Source organism: Actinia tenebrosa, unplaced genomic scaffold (assembly GCF_029948245.1).
Source record: "Actinia tenebrosa isolate PJP-AT-01 unplaced genomic scaffold, QUT_ActTen_1.0 PGA_scaffold0__85_contigs__length_37466705, whole genome shotgun sequence".
NCBI lineage: Eukaryota > Metazoa > Cnidaria > Anthozoa > Actiniaria > Actiniidae > Actinia > Actinia tenebrosa.
Window position 1 is genome coordinate 24,236,626 of NW_028292569.1, and position 20,837 is coordinate 24,257,462.

A 20,837-nucleotide genomic window follows, 5' to 3' on the forward strand; every position below is an offset into this window, starting at 1 on the left:
TTCCAATGTTTTGATGGAATAACTTAAGGCATTGCGATAAATAGTGTGATTAACCAGGAAACGAGTGTCATTTGTTTGACGAAAGACCTTCGGACAAAATACAACATATATTGTCAAAATAGGAACAGAAAACGAAAAACAGACGTATTAGAATAACGTATTGCAATGGAACTACACTTCACTGAACATCTGACGTCCAAGGGTGAGCATAAGAGATAGGTGATGGGATCTATCAACAGAAGTTGTAGAACAAATTTAGTAATGTGAGGGCCAATAGGCTTGCTCCGTTAAACCAATCATAACCTTGCCACTGTCTTCACCAATCACATGGATAGATAGTAAGCTAAAAATTCCCAACATTACCACTCTAACTCTTATTTATAGAGCCAAAGTAGGTATATTTCTCAGACGTGGTAGTATTTGCATAAAGGAACGACACGGAGACAAGTGACTCAGTCAAACATGTGCTGGGAAAGGATATTTTGAGCACGTCGATAAAGAGGTATGTAGTAATTATGAAATTTCAAATCTTATTTTGTTATAGACTAAGCTCAAGATGATATCCTTAGGCAAACGTGCGACACCAGTGCGTGTAGACAAAAACATTGAATGACATTTGCTTCATTTTTTAGAGAGGCTTAATAAAGTGTCGTTGAACGCGACACAAGAAGTCAAAACAAATCAGATAAAGAACGCCAAGAGTCTGCTTCATAGAATAAAAAAACTGTCTAAGAAAACCAGTTTTAAATGCACTAGACATGAAAATATATTCTATAATCATTAGTCTTAGTATTTCTTAAACTGTAAAGATCATATACCTATACTTCAGAAGGTATTGTACTCTATAATATCGCACGCTGAATGTTGGGTAGCTCTCGCGTAACTAGGGACTGATGAATGTGATAGTTTTACTATAAAAGTAACATAGACTAATATACGACGTATAACATGCTTTGTGCAACAAGCATATGATTTCTAATTCAATTTATCAACGACCGATATTATGACTTATATATGAAGACAGAAGTTTAAACTAAAGAAATGTGACGTACCTACATAAACAAACTTTATTATCGTGTCGGTCTTCGTACCGTTAAAGTGCATGAAAAATAAACGTAACTTTTGTGACAAACGTAGTCCATGGCATTCGTTGTACATGACATCAATAATTTCAAAATATTTTTAAAAGCTCTATACATTTTCTTTGGTTTCGCATTACGCATACCATGATATAGCTTATGCTAGCATAGTACATACAAAGTCGATATTTCAGGAAAACAACCTAATTTCTACATGACTGAATATTTTGAAAATGGGAACTGTTATCACCTTTTCTCATACGGTAACTTTGGAATATGATATTCCGTGCAAATCGATATTCTTATCAAGGAATGGCACAGCATTAACAGAGTATTTTGAAGAGATATTTAGCTTAGCATAGTTTTCTCTGCGTGAAACATGCGAAAAGTCCCTGTTTTTCATACAGACATTTCCGCATCGGTCCCTGTTTTTTTTATTGCCCACTGTTTTGACGGTTAATTGAAAAATGAAAAACAGAAATCTGTCTCGATTTAGATAACACTTTTCTGTATACTTGACTCTGTTATTTTAACATAGCGTTCTGATTTAGTTTCATTCTTCATTAAGAGGAAAAATAAAATTCCATCTAATATAATCTGGACAAACATTGAGGCAAACACGTACGGGCTCGTTGGCTTGATCAATGAACAGTATTCTTCCCAACAGTCAATATCAATCAGACGTTAATAATGAATACAATCGCGAGATAGCGATAGAAAATTAAATTTTAAGGAGTGTTTGGGAAGTTTTCAGTTTTCTGTCGTTCCAGGGATTCCGGAAGTTCCCTAACTCAATCTTCCTGGAAAGCTTGATGGCTTTGTTTTTATTTAAATGTCATTCCTATTATCGCCGCTTGAAGTTAGCTCTCTTTAACAAATGATTATGGCTTAACTTGTCAGTTTTGAAGTGAGGAAGTAAAGTTAAGAGAAAAGCAAAGAACGGGAAAGAAAAGGAGCCTGAGAATGAAAACAAGGGGAAACGATGACAAAAAGGAAAATGCAAGGCAAGGCAGGAAAAACTGAAAGGGAAGGGAATGAAAGTGGAAGAAAGGAAAAAAGGAAAGAACAAAATGGAAGGAAGATAAAAGAAACGAAAATAAAAATAAAAATAAGAGAAAATGAATTAAGGGGAATAAGAACTAAAGGAAATGGAAAGGAAAGTTAAATGGAAAAAAGGAAAATAAAAAGGAAAATAATGCAAAGGAAAGGAAAGGAATTGAAGGGAAAGAAAATAACACTATTTTTTGGGTGAGTATGTAATCGACTTTGGAATCGACTATTCCGGAAAACCATGTGAATTCCAAGAACATTTTACGCAGTCCGGAAATCGTCGACCCCTTTCTTTAGCAAGGTTATCTAGTAGTAAGTAAATGAAAACATTTGCATAGATTAGGGGTTTAAAGACTATCAGTCCAAGTAGCCGAAACTAGTCTGTGTAGCTCATACGCGATAATTTGTGAACAACATGAATCCTAAAGTAAATCTTAGTAGCATTCCGCATTTAATCATGAGGTGCACAGATTATCCAAGCTAGCTTAGGTTTTGGCCTATGATGAGTTTTGATTCCGCTGAGGTATATTCATAGTAAGAGGTATAGCATATAGGTTTTACACAAAGAGAAACAGGGATTGCTTGAGGAATGGAGTTCCATAAGATTACTGCGTGCGATAACGTTCATAGCGGCGCCAAAGGAGAGCCTCTTTGGCATCATTTCCCATTCAATGTTCTGTTACACAGGCATCAGGCCCGTCGCTAGGACCTTTAAAGGGGAGGTTCGTTTTCCTTCCAATCTTTGTTATGCCATTTCTTGAAAAACTAAAATGGTGCTCATTATTTCGTACCCCTACAAAGGTGGAGGTGGGACCGGACGTTGGGAGTTCGTTCGAACCATCGAACAACCCCTAGCGACGGGCCTGGGCATGACGGCAATGGTTGAATGATTTAAAGATGTAAATTCGAATTTTTCTTAGGAAGACGAAAATAATTACTCATCATACTCATAATTACTGAGCAGCGTTCGAGGACGAAGGATAGAGGTCTGAACATATACCAAATCAAAACGAAATGACATAAACCTAACTTCTTCATTGTTGGTCTTCTTTACAGACTATGTAGTGAAGTGCAGCTGTTTGGGCTTCCTGTTTCTACACAAAATTGAGATCTTTAACAAGACTTAGCTCATTCTTCAATAGGTAAACGATGTTCCATGATTTACTTTAAACAGGAGCAGCTACGAGTTCAAAAATGGCAAAAAAGTAAGCCGCTAGAACGGGTTGAATACACCTGGTTATTACCGAACCTGCTATGACTGGTTCAGCTTCAACCAGTTAGAACGGCTTCTGGATATACCAAAAGTACAAGTATTATACAACGGTTGACTAACCCGTTACAGCCGACTGTAACGGAGCTGAATCCGGTCGTAGCGAGTTCGACTGTAACGGGTTAGTCAACCGTTGTAGCGGATTCATCGCCAAGTATAATACTTGTACTTTTGGTATATTCAGAAGCCGTTCTAACGGGTTGAAGCTGAACCAGTCGTAGCAGGTTCGGTAATAACCAGTTGTAATGGGTTTATTTAACCCGTTCTGGCGGCTTACTTTTTTTGCCATTTTTGTGGTGCTACTGTACTGTCATGCACTCGATGATGATTTTATTACATTATAGTTTTCTCAGATTGGTGACATTCAACTGCTACTGTTGGCTTCATCAAAAGAATCAAAACCAATGTCTTTGTTAGGTTTCAAAGTCATTGCTGGATTCATTCTCCTATCTATGTTTGGCACGACGATTACGGATAACTGCAAATCTACTAGCGAAATTAAAGTCTGTAAAGGTGATTCGAAAGTTCTTACACCCAGTGCCAATTGTAATATAAATAATATAGACAAGGACACAAGTATCAAGTTAAAAAATTCAAGAACTGGACATAAATGGGTAAAGGTTGACATGACTCATGATGTGAATAAGTATGAGAGAAACAGCACACTGGTCGAGGTGAAAAACATAGGAGAAAATGACACTGGCTTATACAGATACAGAATTGCGAAGTCTGCTGAAAAATGTTGCGTATCACTAGCAATCATATGCGAATACCTCGTAGTACCATCTGGATCTAGTGTTAATCTAATTTGCAAGGTCATAGAAGATGGGACAGAGCTACGAAAAGGCCTTTTAAAAATGAAATGGAAATTTAAAAACGAATCTGTGGACTTAACATATAGCAACGGGACGAATGTGTTTCTTGAACAATTAAAGAAAATCAATTCTGGAAACTACACATGCCGTGGAGAGAAAGAAAAATATGTATTGGGATCAAGTCGATGGAAGGTTTATACATTCGTTCTCGAAGTATACGATCGTGAGCCCCAATTGATTGCGACCACCAAAGAAACATCGCAGGAGAAGCAAACTTCGCGATTTTCCCTGCCTACAGTTGTTAGTGTACCAGATTGCATGACGAGGAAGGAAACAACACCTACGTCTACTGTGCACACGGATACGACAAAACAGAAAACAACTGTAAGTAATCACTTTTTACATATAATTGTTTTAAGTTCCTCTTTGCGTCCCCCGGCCAATTGCTTTTCCTTGAGACCTGTATATCACGGGCCGTTCTCATACTTAGGCAAATTAGTGTCTCCCAGTGAACGAGTGCGACTTTGTGCAATTTTAAGTAACTGTGTCGGGACACTGATATGATTACTCAAATAATCCCAATTAAACTGACTCAACGATTGTTTTATTGAACAAAGAGGGCCACAGGGTCATCGGTTTAATTCCTAAAATGTTAAGTGCTACCCTCTTAAAATAAAGTCTATTTTATTGTATTGTATTGTATTGTAAAGAAGAATGTGCCGAATTCCACAAAAGTGAAGCCAAAGAAAACACCAGATACAAGGTCAAAGACAGAAGAAACTCTGGTTCCGTCCACAAAAGAAGTCATTGCTGTTGTGTTCAAAAAGAGGGGAGAAAAAGACAACAGACCAAGTAGCGTTGGTACGAAAGCAAATTGGGGATTTTTTGCTTTGGTATTGTGTCAGTTATATATTTATGGGATATATACTTCGATTGCTTGTTAACCATATGCCTTAACTGAGATAGCGACTCTGGTGGATTCTGGTGGCGGCAGCCAATATCCGTGGATTCCGTAGTACCGATTCTCTCGCAAAGTAGTAATTGCTGAAATATTAGATCAGTAGGTTTTAGAAAAAAAACTTTGAACATAATTGCATAGGATACGCCTATGAAAATCATCTTTAATAATCTCTGATTAAATCTTAATGATCGAGCTTGGATTTCTTATGAATTACATGCCGTATCTACACAGACCATCTTGAAATAGAATAACAAATGGTAAAAAAATGTACACAAAGATTTACATACTATGATTGCAAAGAAATATGATATCCTTTTAGTTTTAAGACAAAATGTAGCACATGTCCAAACTATAACATATCAAGGCTCGACTAAAATATGAGTCTACCAAATATATAGCCTGCGACACATCAGGAATTTTCTTCAGACTCCGAAAGAAAAAGGCCGGATGGAACTAAGGCCCCGTCCACATGTGTCCGGAAATTTTTGTGTCCGTATCCGCAAATTTTAAGAAAACATATACGTGTGGACGGTGAAAACGATTCGAAAACGATTAGAATACGCTGCGTGTGGACGCAAACATTTTCGTATCCGCAAAAAATAATTTGCGGATACAAAAATTTCCGGATACGTGTGGACGGGGCCTAAGGCTACCTAATATAAAGCTCAGAGGATAACCGGAATATACCCATAGTATTTCTGGCCACAGTTCTTCATTCACGCGAATTCAAATTTTAAGCAACAACGACAACAACAACAAAAATAAAATAAAATAAAATCGAAACTGATTATGAATTGTGAATATTAAAAATTAAATTCGTAGCGATGTTAAAAACAATTAGCTATTTGTTTATACTTTTACTGAGACATATTCCATGCTGTTCGTTTTATATTATCTCAACATTCATGAACATTCTGGCTTTATTTCCCGTCGAGTTCAGTGAGACGCTTGCAAATTTAGTTAATAAGTGCGCATATTATGAATAAAAGGGTCTACTGCTGTTTATTAATAATAAAAATTTTTTAATCAGGATACAAACGTCACTAAAAGTGATTTACAGTATGGTCACTCCTGCATTAAAAAAAAAAAAAAAATTCTTGATTGCCTATAGTTTTTGTATATTTGAAAAAAATATTCTTGATTGCCTATAGTTTTTTTTATATTTGAAAAAAAATATTCTTGATTATCTTTCCCGTCGAGTTTAGTGAGCCGACGCTTGCAACTTTAGTTAACGCGTGCGCATCTTATGAATATTAAGAATAATAAATCTTTAATCAGGATACAAACGTCACTGTGATTTAAAAGTGATTTACAGTATGGTCACTCCTGCATAAAAAAAAGTTTTTTGTTAAAGTTTTTTTTATATTTAAAAAATATATTGATTATCTTTACGTAGTAGATGCTCTATCAGTGACATGTATATAGATAAAAGCTTCGCGAGATATAAAAATACATTGCTTTAAGAAGTGTTTGTATTATTAATTTTTGTTTCTGACCAGCATCGAAGTATTTGTACCACATACACTACAGTATACTGGTTTTTAGCACAGACAGCCTAAGCTCTGTTTTCTGACAGGCATGGAGCACAGGTAGCCCAACCTTGTTTTCTGTGGTGTAATGTTATTAAGGAAATGTATGGGGATTCATCAAAAATTTCAATAAAGGAAAGAAGTAAGGAAGGAAGGTTCTTTATTTTATCACGGTAAAAACATCAGTCGGTTACCTAAAAATATTTAAAAGCAAAGATTTACAATTAAAAAGCTAGTTACTGTTTTACATGTTTGCCGTGGAGCCCTTAGTTACAACTTTTCTTACTGTACAAACTATCAATTTCCTTTTTAAATTTTCGTACTGATTTGACCTCTTTTATATTTAATGGTAGGTCATTCCACAATTTTGCCCCACTATAGCTGTATGATCGTTTTAGATATTTAGTGTGTGGCTTAGGTATTGACAGTTTATGATCATGATTTCGAAGGTTGTATTAAATATGGTAGTCGGAGAAAAGGTTTTGTAAGTAAACTGGTGTACGTCCCTGCATCGTCTTAAACATTAGTTTAATAAAATCATTGAAACGTAAAATAAAGCCTCAAAATTTTACCTACTACGAACTTTCACTTTCATTGATTTTATTGAAATTTTTGATGGATCCCCATACATTTACTTATGACATGCAACCACAGAAACCAAGCTTGGGCTACCTGTGCATGGAGTGGAAATATCACAGCTGGGCCACTTTTCTATAGCAAAATATCTTATCATGCTGCTAATTTTAGTATACGAACGTTTTATCGCCAAACATTCTTAGCTCCATTATGTTCAGCATCATTTACGTTCATCACGAGTTCGTCCAAGGAAATAAATGATTATAGTGGTAAGAGAATCGAAAACCATCCCAATCGGTTGTAAGCTATTGCATGAACATCTATGCCAATCGACACTAATCTATTCCATTTGACATCAATAGTGTCGGCCGCTCATAAAGAACGACTACGGTTGACACCAAGGTTCACAGGCAGCCCAAACAAGGTTCCTGTATATGGTTTATAAGGGAATGTATGGGAGTTATGATGAAGTTATATACGATAAAATGTTTCACTCAACAATTTGCTTTAAAACTTGCTGCAATAGTTGCTTGAACCGTGTTTAGTTTTCTGGTGAAGTTTTCAGAGCGAATTTCGAAAAACAAAAACAAAAAAAACAAAAAACAAAAAACAAAAACAAAAAAAAAAAAAACCAACTACAGTCAACGGCCTCAGATCGAACCGTGTTCGGGCGGCCAGTGCAAGGTTTAATCTTTTCACTTCATGTTTGACAGAAATACAGCTGTGGGCTGCCTGTGCCCTTTAGAGGTAAAGGAAGTCGATCAATCCTGGGTGCGGCAAGGAGCTAACATCTTTCGCTTCATGCTTGACAAAAATACAGCTGTGGACTTCCTGTGCTCTTTAGAGGTTAACGGAAGTCGATCAACCCTGGGTAGGGCAAGGGACCAGCAACAAATGGCATCACGCTTCCGGACTTTCCAAGAAACACGCGTCTCGAGTAATAAGCTAAAAGAGGATCTCAGCATTGACAAAGCTGCAGAAAACAGCAGACCGGTTAATCATCCTTCCACCTTCGAGGTCAGAGTACAGAATTCGAGGAAAACAACAAAGCACTGTGTAATTAAGAAGACAAACTTAATTCTAGTGCTGGGAGTAATCGCATACAGCAGTATATGTTTTATAAATTTTGGGCAATTTTATGGTATATACTTATTAATGAAAGCAAGAAATATGAAGATATTGACGTTTGCCTTGTCAATCCTCATTCCAGTATTGGGGACCCAAAGCTCATCAAGTCAACAATGCCAGATAAAATGGTTTACTGATATTAGTACCAAAACCAGAAATGCAACAAGTAGCAGCAAGGACTTAAAATTATATAGACTTTTTGTAAAGCATGGCAATAATCCATGTATATAGCGCGGAATATCGTCGAAGTTATCCAAGCGTGGGCGGGAATAGTTTGAACAGCACTATTAAAGTACTCAGTTGCCAAGGGTATTCCCGGCAAAGTCAGTCATCATGTGATGGGAACTAGTCATGCTGATGTATATACAGGCTTGAGTATCGTGAGCTACTGATTTTGCAGACCATCGACAACCAACATAGCTCTTGATCTAAGGTGAGTGAAATTTTGGATAATTCCATATTGCCACTTGCAAGTCCATCAGATAACTTGTCATGTGCATAACTATTCGTAACCTCTTATCTGCAACGCAACGAAGGAAATGCAATTTCCTCCGTTTAAGAATCCATTTCCCGTTAAAAATATGCAGCTCGATATGTTTAGCTATCAATGCATTATATACGCGGCTATTTTAAAAACGAAGGTTTAGATCCGGTAGGGATTAATTTTCTGCAAGCAAAAGATGAAGAAGATGAAAAAATTTAGGACGAGCTGCATGCAGAGTCCAAAAATTTTACCCCAAAATTGAAAGAGGCCGCTCTCATGTTAGCAATATGAGTAAGTTACCTCGAATCCAGCTGTTTTTTCGAATCCGTCTTGCTTTAGTTCCGAGAAGTTGAAATGCGTGACAACGGCGTTACTTCCTAGAATTACTATACTCTGTGTGTTTTTCTGGTTAAAAAAAAAAAAAATCTATTGCTTTGAGACTGATTCAAAAGCATGGAAAGCTGTAAATCAGGTATCTAAACTAGATGTGATTTTTCAGTAAATGTAATCAGGAGCAGAGAATCTATGCGAATTTGGCGCATCTTGTTTACTGAGATCGGGTGGCACTCGGCCGGTCAGGCAAACGAAACGGAGTCGATGGTAGTTCTCAGAATAACTTACTCTTTGAACTAAGTATATCTGAGCTTGAACGAGGAAGGCAGGTAAGTTTTTATTTCTAACTCCATCATATAAGCAAATATGGCACTTGCTTGAATAAAACAGGCGTATGTGGAGACAGTATACACCAGTAAAATAGCGAAAACATGCTCATGTCAAATCATCACTTGCTTGTTTTTCCCATTTGTACATATCGGTCAATGAAGGTAAATTATCTTTTTCTTCGATTGCTTACTCTGTTTCAAGTATTTATGAGCTGTCTAGCGAATGTTATTCGTCACTTGAAGATGCTATGAAAGTGGCGAAAGAATTCTCTACCGGTTCACTCAACGTTTTTACGGTTCCGACTCGTGCCGTGTGTTTGTGGGGATATATCGATTATACGTCGCTGCCAAATGAATAAGTTTCGCTTTCGGCCTCAGTTACAAATTTGATATTGCAAACGGAATAGACATTCATGCTGTGGTGTATTACTATACCGTTCCTAAATTTTTTCTTGTTCTGATTTTAACCGTGTCGCCGGCATAATATATTGTAACGCACATTGTCGCAAAAGGTTTGTTCAGAATCGGCTTTTAGTTGGCTTTACCCCTTTGACCTTACGATTGTTAAAAGCATTCTTTCTTATCAATGCTATCAAAATACGAGCTCGTTGTTTTTGAATGAGACATATATATATATATATATATCATTTCTAGTGGTCTTGTGGTTGCTCTCACCTGACGTTTATCAATTCCAAAATATTGGAGCTAGCTGATGAGACGAATTACCGACTTAATTATTGGGGATTATTATATATTTTACTGCCTATGAGCTCCCTTAACTCAATATTGTCAGTAATGATTTTACATGAAGTGAATAGTTGAATCGTAAAACATTTTTTATATGATTTGAGTGATGCATCTTGGAAAGGTTTATAATTACAATATGTTTAAATAAGTGTGATGCCATAGGAGGTCATTTCTTGTAGAACCATACTGAACTATTGAGTAAAGGTTCAAAGGCACTTTAATTACTGATTAAAAATACGTTAATTGACTCGTTATGTTTTCTGTCTTTTTTTTCCCGCTTTAGATCAACCAGGAAGGCAAGACAATGATGGTACTTAATACGTTTTCATTTCTTTTCCTGGTATTTGCTGGTCAGTGTGTAGTGGGAGATCCCACCAGTATGCAAAAGAAACTGATACAAGGCAAATTAGGCGGGAAAGCCAATCTCACCTGCGATGTAATAACAGATTATCGAAACATTGTGCTTTTATTCAATAAAACGAAAATCAAGGAAAAGCAAGGAAAGTTCCAGAAAATGCCTAATGGGGCCTTTTTACTCAAAAATATCCAGCCTTCAGACACTGGTGTTTACAAGTACAAGCAGAAAAGTGATGACTTAACATACATGAACTCCTGCGTTATAACGCTTCAAATTATTGAGGAAACAATAATACAGAAGCCTGGATCGACCGTATCAATGTCCTGTAATGTCCCGGAGCCTCCAGAAAATTGGTATGAGGTGTCTTGGAAGAGAAAGTACTCTTCAAAGACTGTCACAATAGTGAAAAATGGGAGTGTTACTGAGTTTGCAAAGCCACAAAACTTTTTTAGAAGGATATCAGCTTTTGGGAAGAAACTCAAGATATCAAATGCGCACAAGGATGATTCTGGGAGATATACCTGCATCGTGCAACTCAAGGAAAACCGACCACGTGAAATGTATTACATCAATTTGGTTGTCAGTATGCCATCAACCATCAAGCCAACGACCAATGAAGTTATATCAACAGGTAACTCCATCACTTCCACGCCATCATATCCTGCGTCGACAACTGCGAAAAAAACAAAGAGTTGCGCAACAAGATCGGCTTCATACCTTCCACTGGCAATTATTGTCATCGTTTCGTTAGCATTTTGCTTCATGTGCATGTGCAGCTAGATTACTACATTATAACTTTAAATGTCCTTAGTGTATGTTATCATCATTCCCTGAGGTTCTAGAAACTTGCTCGCTTTAGAGCTTTCCATTGTGTATCAGCATTGTAGCAGAAGCAAAAATCTTCTTACTTTGAAAGCATCATCGAGTACTGATCGGTCCAGGTCGACAATGGAACAAGCGGATATGTCATTGAATTTGTTATAAGATCGTCGACCGGCCATGAGAAAATGCTGAACATGAGACAAGTCGTGTAAGGAAAATATGATATATCATTGTGATATCTCATATAAAGTGTTCTAAGATCGTCGACCGTTCATGAGAAAATGCAGAACATGAGACAAGTCCTATAAGGAAAATGTATTCTTAGATAAAAACAGAAACATTTAGTAGAGTTATTACTAAACGAGCTTATCCAGCTGAAATGTGTTTCCAATTTCTTCATTTGGGCGTTTTAATATTTTGTTGTCGTAACTAAATGCTATAAAAACATTTTAATGTTTTTTATAAAACATGAACGCTGAAGCATCCTTCGAAACGCCGAGAAAAACGAAATACCAGATGGATTGATGGTATTTTATCTGAAATCCAAATCAAGGCCCTGTAAAACTTTTCATTTAGATTGGAGTAAGCTCATTGTATGTTAGATAGGCATATAATTGATTAAACTGATCAAGTTGATCTTGGTAACAGACTATATTTTTTTATTGTTGCTTTTCTACTAAATTCAATTGCAAGACGGAAACGAAAACTCTACTAATTTCTTACCCCATCAGATTTATCAATATCATTAAGAATGACAGAGCTTGTTTATTAAATTTTAAAGCCAAATCGTTTTAATCTCTCACAAACTAATGCATTTATGCAATCCTAAGCAAACCTGCTTTCTTTGACTTTCTAGCTGAAAAAAAAAACCAATCTGATGTGAAAGGTTATGTCATAATAATGTCTGACAGAAAAATAATTAATAACACGAAAAAGGCGCGCGTACCAGTTTTGTTAATGAGAAAACTACGTAAACGTATTTATAGTGCAGTTTTCGTATGACTGTGAAAAGCTCAGTGACGTGCCGTCACCGTGATCTTTTCTAGAATTTTAATTGGCTGATTTTTTTCTCGCGCAATGTGATTGGTCTGAAAGTGCCGTGACTTTGGCGTAACCGTGTCCGCGCCGTGTTTATGCCGTATTCTGGGTACTTGATTGAATGGAGAGTAAATTCTCAAGCAACGTGATTTGTCTGGGGTATCCTTAGCCGTGTCAAGAACGTGTTCGTGCCGTGAGCTTTTCAGTCATGCGAAAACTCCTCTATGTGGGGCTTCCCCGAAGACTCACAAAGCAGTGGGACTTCCCCCGAAGACTCAATTCGACTCAATATTAAAGCAGTCTATTACTAGAATTCAATTCTCGTTGTCGTCCACTCAGTTAGCCATCGTCATTTTCGGAAAAGAAAATACAGGAATTGGAAAAATTCAGATCAAGAGTAAGTTCAATGATTTATATGTATTTTTGTCTAAAGGTTACTTCTTGAGTAAATATATACAGCATCTGATTGATGACGTTGAGAATTACAATGATCTTGATCGCTTTTAACCTTCCTTGAATATTAGCGGGAATATTTCGGTTGTTTATTGTAATTTATTTTGGAAGGATCCTTATTTAACAGCTACTTAATGCCACCTGCTTTCGAAAAGTTAGGAAATTAGAAAATCAGTCGGCTGTTAAAAAAAACTGCAAAATAAACACATTATCATTATCAGTTCAGTTGTATACTTTTGCCAGTCATTTCATTGCCCATTGTCTATACTATACTGAGAATTTATAACGCAGTAGTTGTTTTCTCGGAAATCAGTCTCTTTTGATATGTAAGGAAGTGCAAAATCGAAAAACCAGAAAAGGAACACAACATTTAATTGTACCTACTATATAAGTAATAAGACTCTTAGGAAATTATTCACGATCAATCAGTTCAATAATATTGTTTTTAGTCGCCAGCTGTATACCTGACAATTAAAAATAAAAATGCTGAGTAAGTGACTTTTGGGGAAAAATCCCTTCTGAAAAGGTGATGAAAAGCATATTGCCATAAATGGAATTGAGGTACTTCACGAAACAGCTTATTTCTTCAGACGACAGGGGGAGGAATAAAACTGCATTTTAAAGGAATTGCATCTTAAACACACACAACACACTTAAAACATATTTTCTGTTGCAGAAATGTCATACTGTAAATTATTAATTCTCTTGTTGTTGGCTTGCATGGGATACGCTGAAATAAGCTTCAAAGAAAAAGTGAAAGCAGAGAAACATGGAACTGCATTTCTACACTGTAACAGTAGTGGAAACGACTTCTCGTGGTCCAAGAGTTCCGGCAGTTCAAATGGGAAAATAAAACTTCAAGATAAATTAGGAAAGTACACAATCTTTCCAAATAAAACACTGAAGATAGAAAATGTGACCTCGCTGGATGTCGGGGTTTATAATTGCCGCGTCACTGACCGCACATTAACCAATATTTTTGTCCAACTTGAAATGATCAATACCGAAACTATCATATCCGGTGTCAAGTCCAACGTGAACCTTACTTGCAAGGCTGACGTACCAAACAATCAGAAAATAACTGACGTGGTATACAAGTTTTATGCATTCCATTCGAACGGCTCTAAGATTCTGCTTAGCGAGAATGGAAAACTGATCAAGGGGAGCAAAAAATTTGTTGATGGTCTCGTGGCTATCGGCAGAAATGTATTGCAAATCAATGGAATAGAGAAAAGAACTGAAGGCAAGCTCCTTTGTACTGTCATATGGAAAAGTGAACATCAAAGGGGCCACTCTGAGTACTTCTTTAATGTCGCAGTATATGAAAAGAGCACAAAAAGCCCAACCTTGGAGAAAAAAGACGACCCTAAGGCAAAAGAATCCGGGAAGAAACTAAATTCCTGCGGGAAAAAGGAAAGGGGTATTTGGTGTCTTGCCGCGGCTCTGATGTTTATTTTCGTAGTAAAGTGACACTAAGGAGGCGGCACTTAGATATTAGATATGAATAACCGCTTTAAAAATGTCTATCCATCACGAGGAAAATTAAATATAGCGCCTCAGTATTCCTTTCGTCTGATAGGTTTCTAAAGTTTGAAATATATTTTTTTGTTCAAAGTTGGACTTTATTACTAAAATCCGAAGCTTTCGGGTTGTTAGTCTGATATCGCCTTTACGAATGTCAAGCTACGCAATAAGATAACCAAAGTGTAACTATATAGGAAGCGTGTGCTGATCAAAAACAAACAACGCCATATGTGCAATTCGTTACGCCGAGCAGTTAATTCTGAATCCAGACCCAGTCATTATTAGCTTAGTTAATTATATGATTACCGCAGAAAACCAAGGAAACTGTTTTGTTTTGTAAGTATGATTCAAAAATCTATACATAAATGAAAAAAGAAAAAAAGAAATAGGAAAAAAAGATAAAAATAATTTTAATAATAATAAATACAGGATATTTTATTAATGATTACAGTAACTGTAGATAATTTGCTTTCCTTTGAAATTCAAATTAAGCTTTTATAAATACAAACTGAAACTAAATAGTATTCAAAATTCGTCTATGCATACTTATATTAATAGATAAATATCGTACAAACAAAAACCAGTTTCGATAGGTAAGTATTGTACAGCCACTATATTTAAGGTCGTTTTTTATTTGTTTTAAATGGTTTGGACTTCTTTAGGTTATTTCAATTCAGTTATGAATAATACATTTCCTTTATGACGAAAAATGTTCATGATGTTCTTACTATATATATAACGTATTCAACTTTAAAACATTTATATAGAAAAAAAGATATTAATATAGGTCAGATTCTTCAAAATTTTGGATCAATTATATTGTAAATTGTAAATAATAAATACAAACTGAAACTAAATAGTATTCAAAATTCGTCTATGCATACTTATATTAATAAATATAGTACAAAAAAAAAAAAAAAAAAAACAGTTTCGATAGGTAAGTATTGTACAGCCACTATATTTAAGGTCGTTTTTTATTTGTTTTAAATGGTTTGGACTTCTTTAGGTTATTTCAATTCAGTTATGAATAATACATTTCCTTTATGACGAAAAATGTTCATGATGTTCTTACTATATATATAACGTATTCAACTTTAAAACATTTATATAGAAAAAAAGATATTAATATAGGTCAGATTCTTCAAAATTTTGGATCAATTATATTGTAAATTGTAAATAATAAATACAAACTGAAACTAAATAGTGTTCAAAATTCGTCTATGCATACTTGTAAATTGTAAATAATAACCAGAAATCATAAATAATACTTGTTAATCATAAGACTGATTGAAATAAAGAAGTTTTTTTATTAAAAATGCAAAGGGTTTTGAAGTGGGTAAATGGGAGACCGACAATACAATTCACTGGTCAGAGAGTTGAATGAGCAATAAGACTGGAAATCTTGAGAATCTCTATTTTCAATTCCTTTCCATAGCCAGTTATGTACACAACTCTATTCTACAGTGATTCTAATCTACCTTTTCATTTTCTTTGAAAAGCTTCTCTCTCTCGAATTACGAAAAAAAATGGAAAAAGGACTTTGTTTTGATATTTTTTAAATTTAAATTTAGCGCACCCACCCACATATTATTCTATAGCTGGGTGGTGCTCTGTCGTTGACTAAATACGCAGAAAAACCGGAATCAAACCGGAAAGACGCAATTGTTCCGTTTTCTAACTGCGCCATTGACATGTTTTTGCACTTTGATTGTAATGAATACTGACTCTTGATGTTGTTACAAAGATAAGGATGACTGACCTACTGTTTATTACTTTGTAATAAAAAAAAGAGAGAACATAAAATAACGAGTATAGTATATTTGTGGCGCTTTTTTTTTCTGTTCAAAGAATTATTTCGCGAAACCTGTCATGACTTCGAAAATGAAAGCAGGTAATTTCCCCTAATCCCGTCGAGAGGTTTGCGCCTCGTGACTTGATGTCATTGATAAACATTTTATAAATGTCACGGTTTCTTTGTGTCAACAACGAAGAAATAAATAACGACACTATCGGTACTAAGATCTAAACATAGTTGACGACAGATTGAGTGATTGGCTAACAGTAAAAAAGACCCTCAAATCAGGAATTGCTTGTTTTTTAACAGCCAATAACGAGGCGCGCGTGACTTAAGGGGCTTAACCTGACCTACTTCAATGACTTTTGCAGTCGTGCATAAAAAATACTAACGGGGTATAGGAAGGGTCGAGCCAAGCAGCAGAGATAAAGTTTCTAAGAAAACGAGGAACTTGGACAGTTATTCTTAAATTAAGAAGAGTAATTGCAATCGAAGATTCTTCTATTGGACCTAAATTTACAGTTTTCGTAAAGGTAAGTCACTCGAAAGTTTTGATTATCTTATTAGAATTACAACGTTTTTGGTTCATCCGATAGGCTCGAAATCAGCTTTAAATGGTTGGATTTATTGACGCTTGCTTAGCTGAAAATACTTGCTAAATTGATTGTAAAACTATAAAACAACCCCAAGAAAATGAAAAAACTAAAGTTCAAAAACTTTTTGTTGCTTCAGTTTCTGGCATTCAAAAGAAAAACAGTTTCATTACATAAGCTTATGGGTAAAATCACCCATATTACGTGGTCACACGATTCTGGAAATGAGCAATTTACTCCTAAGATAAGAAAATAATTTTGCACCTCATTAACAAGTTCTTATTTCTAGTGCACGAAAATGATTAAGAGATCGATGTAAAGCACAAAAACGCTATAATTATATAGCAAACAACATTTGTAGCCTGATCAAAAGAGATGTTTTGCTACTTGTACCATTGTCAATAATATGTCGAAAAAAATGGTGTGTCTTTTTTGACCCCTTTTTGACAAAACGATATTCAAAACGGGCATAAGGTTAAAGGATTTCGTTTTTCGAGTTAATTGACAGAATATTGCTCAAGGTAATCATGTTTCCATGTGTTAGTCCGGTCTGTCATAACCATCACTAGTGTTTTGTTTTGCTTGGTCTAAAAAAGCTTTGTCAGCTTCGATTGAACTACACGTGCCTGTATGAGCGGAAGTCGTAAGGAAAATACCTATTACATATCAAATGAATTACGCAAGGGTATGCCAGTCATGCAACACATTAGCTGTTTTATTACTGCTCGATAAAAGATAAAATTTTAAGATAAAATTTTTTCCTTAATCGGCAACATGGAGCGCAATCATAACAATGACACAGCGAAAGTTATTTATATTCTATTACGCACTTTGTTTTTCTTTTATGATTTCGTGTTTGTACGATCAAATCAAGCGCCTCAAAAGAATTTCCGCTGATGATGATACACAGGGAATGGAAAGGAAATCCATATTTTTTTACCCTTGAGAAATCGATTAAAAGTCAAAAAGTTATCGCGCTCTGCGCCAAGCTGAGCACCATATCACGTCTGCATGACAACTTCCTAAAATAATTTATTCTTGGTTAGAGTCGAAGACGTGCGCCAGCCATTCAGATATCAGGGAAAAAAATAGTAATAAAGAAATAAGCGTCGCCGGCAAAAAGTAAAGTATTGAGAAAAAAAAAACAAAAACAAAAACATTTCGCTAAGAAAGAAAGAAAATAGTCTCTTTTGATTTCTGTTATCATTTCACTTAACGAGCTAATTGTCTGGAGTTTGATAGCTTTTATTGTAAACAAAATGCATCATCTAGCATGTAAACTTGCACGGATGAATATTAATCTCAGCATAAAAGACAATAGATGCAAGAATTTTGTAAATATTATTAAGCTGCAGAAATGGACCCACAAAGTCATATGATTTCCTATATAAACATTATTATATTAACTATTTCTAATAACATAAACTTTTTTTGGGTCAAAACAGGTTTTAATTGTTTTGTGAAAAAATGACTTCAAAGGATGCATTGTTCATATTGGTACTATTATTGCTGTTTGGGACTAGCAGTAATCCACGAGGAGAGAAAATTGAAAAGGTTGTTAAAGTTTGTGAAAAAGAGACAGCCACTTTAGTTTGTGGAACTGAAGGACACAAAGCTTCATATCGGTGGAGGTTTGCTTCAAGAAGACAAGTTCCAATGAAAACTGATAAGTATGAACAGTTGCAAAATGGAGCAATACTGTTGGTGAAAAATGTTGACCATTCTGATATTGCAAAAATAAAGTACATAAGCTGTCATACTCGCTCTGAAGAATATATGAGAAAAACTGTTCTATACAAAATTATGATCAGTTGCGAAAACTTCCAGACTCCTGTTGGATCATCAGTTAGACTTCCTTGCAAAGTTAATATTCCAGATGATGAACTAGATTACATAAAATGGACCTTTATTCTTAAAAGGCATTCCATGACTAAAAGAATAAAGCTTTTCGGAAAAGATGGAAAAGCAACACTTGCTTCCATGGCATTTAATGGAAGGATTACTGTAGAGAATAAAACTTTGATAGTACAACACATCAAAATGGAGGATGTTGGTATATATCAGTGTGTAGCTTATCGCAAGAAGAATATTCACCAAAGCAATGGAATATATCACTATAATGTAAATGTTACAGCCAGAACAACAAGCAAGCCAATAGTTGTGGACACTACTGCTTCAACAGAGACAATTACCTCGAGTCCAAATATTAGTTATACAGTGGACCCTGCCAAGACAGTTACACCAAATACTTCATCCCAGCCTAAATTCACAACACCAATAACTCTAGCAAGAAAAACAGTAAATATATCAACTGGAGGCATGCAGGTGGCAACAACTCCCACAACTTCTTCAAAGTCTACACAAAGTTCAGTAAAACAAACCAATGCTAGATCTACTGTTTCAACTACACTGACCCCAAGGCTAACTACAGCTTCATTGTCACACAAAGAACTAAATGTAAGTTCTACTAACAAGCCAAAGGACGTTTTGCCTACAACCTCAAACATAGTGAATTTAAATGAGACTCAAAAACGTGACGATAAAACTCCAAATGGATCTACCAGATCAGCTTTATCGAAGTGGCTTTTGGTATATTTGTTTCTTTTGTTCAATTTAGTAAATTCTTGAACACAGTAGTATACAGATCTAGACTAGCAAGTTACATCATTCAAGAATCTCAGATCATCAATCATTCAGCTCTAATCAGGTATACGAGTATGCATGTGTACCCAACGATTTGTTGCTACAGTAATTGCAAACTGTGAACTGTTTTGTATGATGATGATGACAAGAAACTTAAATTTACACATTGTATATACCAGCCAAAGTAATAGAAGACATATTCTTCTGGTAAATGTATTTCAATAATGATTTGTAAACCAAATTTATATAAAGCCTTCATTACCTAAATTTGTTAGTACGTTTTTGATGTTTAAAAAAATTTAACATGCAATAATGTAGTTATTTGTTATATTTATTTTAGTTAAAGCTCTAAAGCTTTTTACTCATATTTTAGTTGGTTTTATGAATATATATACATATTATTTATCCAATTCAGTTGTGTAAATATTGTACATAGATAACAATCATGTATCTTCCATAAATCATTATGAAAATAAAAATAGGTTTATATACATATTTGTTATATTCGATTATATTAGATTTGTATACATATGATACTAGTCTTAAAAGAAAATGTGAGAATGGGGACTTTTGCTGAAACCCCCCCCCCTCCCCTAAGTGGTTGAGCAATAATTCTCTATCCCCTCCATTCAAGATACCTTGGTTAAGGGTTTCTACAACTGCCAGCTGTTCAGCTGCATACAAAAGTCAAGGTCAATGTGAAAAAAACTAACAATACAGGAATAGGTTTTATGTGATTGGTCCAAGTTGATCACCCATGCATGGGTGCACGTCATGAGAGATAAGTGTATCACAGCATTTCAAAGACATTCAAAATCTGCATGCTTCAATGAAAGCTGCATTTATATTTGGATATAAATAATAAACAAATAAATAATATCTTGGTTCAGGGTTTCTACAACTGCCAGCTGTTCAGCTGCATACAAAAGTCAAGGTCAGTGTGAAAAAAACTAACAATACAAAATAGGTTTTATGTGATTGGTCCAAGTTGATCACTTATGTATGGGTGCATGTCATGAGAGATAAGTGTATCACAGCATTTTAAAGACATTAAAAATCTGCATGCTTCAATGAAAGTCTGCATTTATAATTGGATATAAATAATTAGGGAAACCATAACTAGGGAGTTCCCATGAGATCATATTTACTAGAGGGGGAGGGGTGGTACAAAACAAGAAATGCATATATATTCACATTTCTTGACTCTGCCGTTATATAATGCCAGAAATATGTTAATATAGACATGTAGAATGCTCACCAGATAAAGAAAGTTAAAGATGCAAAACTTGATATGAATTTTGGCACATGAA

At 35.3% G+C, this 20,837-nt stretch overlaps 4 protein-coding genes and 1 long non-coding RNA gene across 8 annotated transcripts; 4 read left to right on the top strand and 1 right to left on the bottom strand.

The window, feature by feature from the left end:
* Positions 1-218: 218 nt before the first annotated feature.
* On the top strand, positions 219-6,642 carry LOC116295101 (uncharacterized). Of its 2 annotated transcripts, none has more exons than XM_031702828.2 (4): positions 219-502; positions 3,186-3,271; positions 3,744-4,598; positions 4,928-6,642. In XM_031702828.2, exons 3-4 carry the CDS (start codon positions 3,804-3,806, stop codon positions 5,156-5,158), a joined length of 1,026 nt encoding a protein of 341 aa, XP_031558688.2. In that variant the 5' UTR covers positions 219-502; positions 3,186-3,271; positions 3,744-3,803; the 3' UTR covers positions 5,159-6,642. The 2 variants fall into 2 exon arrangements, with proteins under 2 accessions (XP_031558688.2, XP_031558687.2); XM_031702827.2 differs by having other exon boundaries at positions 225-502; positions 4,925-6,642.
* Positions 6,643-6,847: 205 nt separating this feature from the next.
* On the bottom strand, positions 6,848-9,241 carry LOC148913909 (uncharacterized). Its single transcript, XR_016121147.1, has 2 exons — positions 9,193-9,241; positions 6,848-8,332 (listed from the first exon to the last, which is right to left on the bottom strand). It is a non-coding gene; the product is annotated as an uncharacterized LOC148913909 (long non-coding RNA).
* Positions 8,320-12,131, top strand: LOC116295103 (hemicentin-1). Of its 2 annotated transcripts, none has more exons than XM_031702830.2 (2): positions 8,320-8,841; positions 10,585-12,131. In XM_031702830.2, exon 2 carries the CDS (start codon positions 10,606-10,608, stop codon positions 11,437-11,439), a length of 834 nt encoding a protein of 277 aa, XP_031558690.2. In that variant the 5' UTR covers positions 8,320-8,841; positions 10,585-10,605; the 3' UTR covers positions 11,440-12,131. The 2 variants fall into 2 exon arrangements, with proteins under 2 accessions (XP_031558690.2, XP_031558689.2); XM_031702829.2 differs by lacking the exon at positions 8,320-8,841 and adding an exon at positions 8,894-9,554.
* A 531-nt stretch (positions 12,132-12,662) lies between these two features.
* LOC148913910 (uncharacterized) lies at positions 12,663-15,397 on the top strand. Its single transcript, XM_089036953.1, has 2 exons — positions 12,663-12,916; positions 13,649-15,397. Exon 2 carries the CDS (start codon positions 13,651-13,653, stop codon positions 14,440-14,442), a length of 792 nt encoding a protein of 263 aa, XP_088893079.1. The 5' UTR covers positions 12,663-12,916; positions 13,649-13,650; the 3' UTR covers positions 14,443-15,397.
* A 1,268-nt stretch (positions 15,398-16,665) lies between these two features.
* On the top strand, positions 16,666-20,018 carry LOC116295100 (uncharacterized). 2 transcript variants are annotated; one of them, XM_031702826.2, is made up of 2 exons: positions 16,666-16,824; positions 18,330-20,018. In XM_031702826.2, exon 2 carries the CDS (start codon positions 18,352-18,354, stop codon positions 19,510-19,512), a length of 1,161 nt encoding a protein of 386 aa, XP_031558686.2. In that variant the 5' UTR covers positions 16,666-16,824; positions 18,330-18,351; the 3' UTR covers positions 19,513-20,018. The 2 variants fall into 2 exon arrangements, with proteins under 2 accessions (XP_031558686.2, XP_088893051.1); XM_089036925.1 differs by lacking the exon at positions 16,666-16,824 and adding an exon at positions 17,662-18,006.
* The last annotated feature ends 819 nt before the right edge of the window (positions 20,019-20,837 follow it).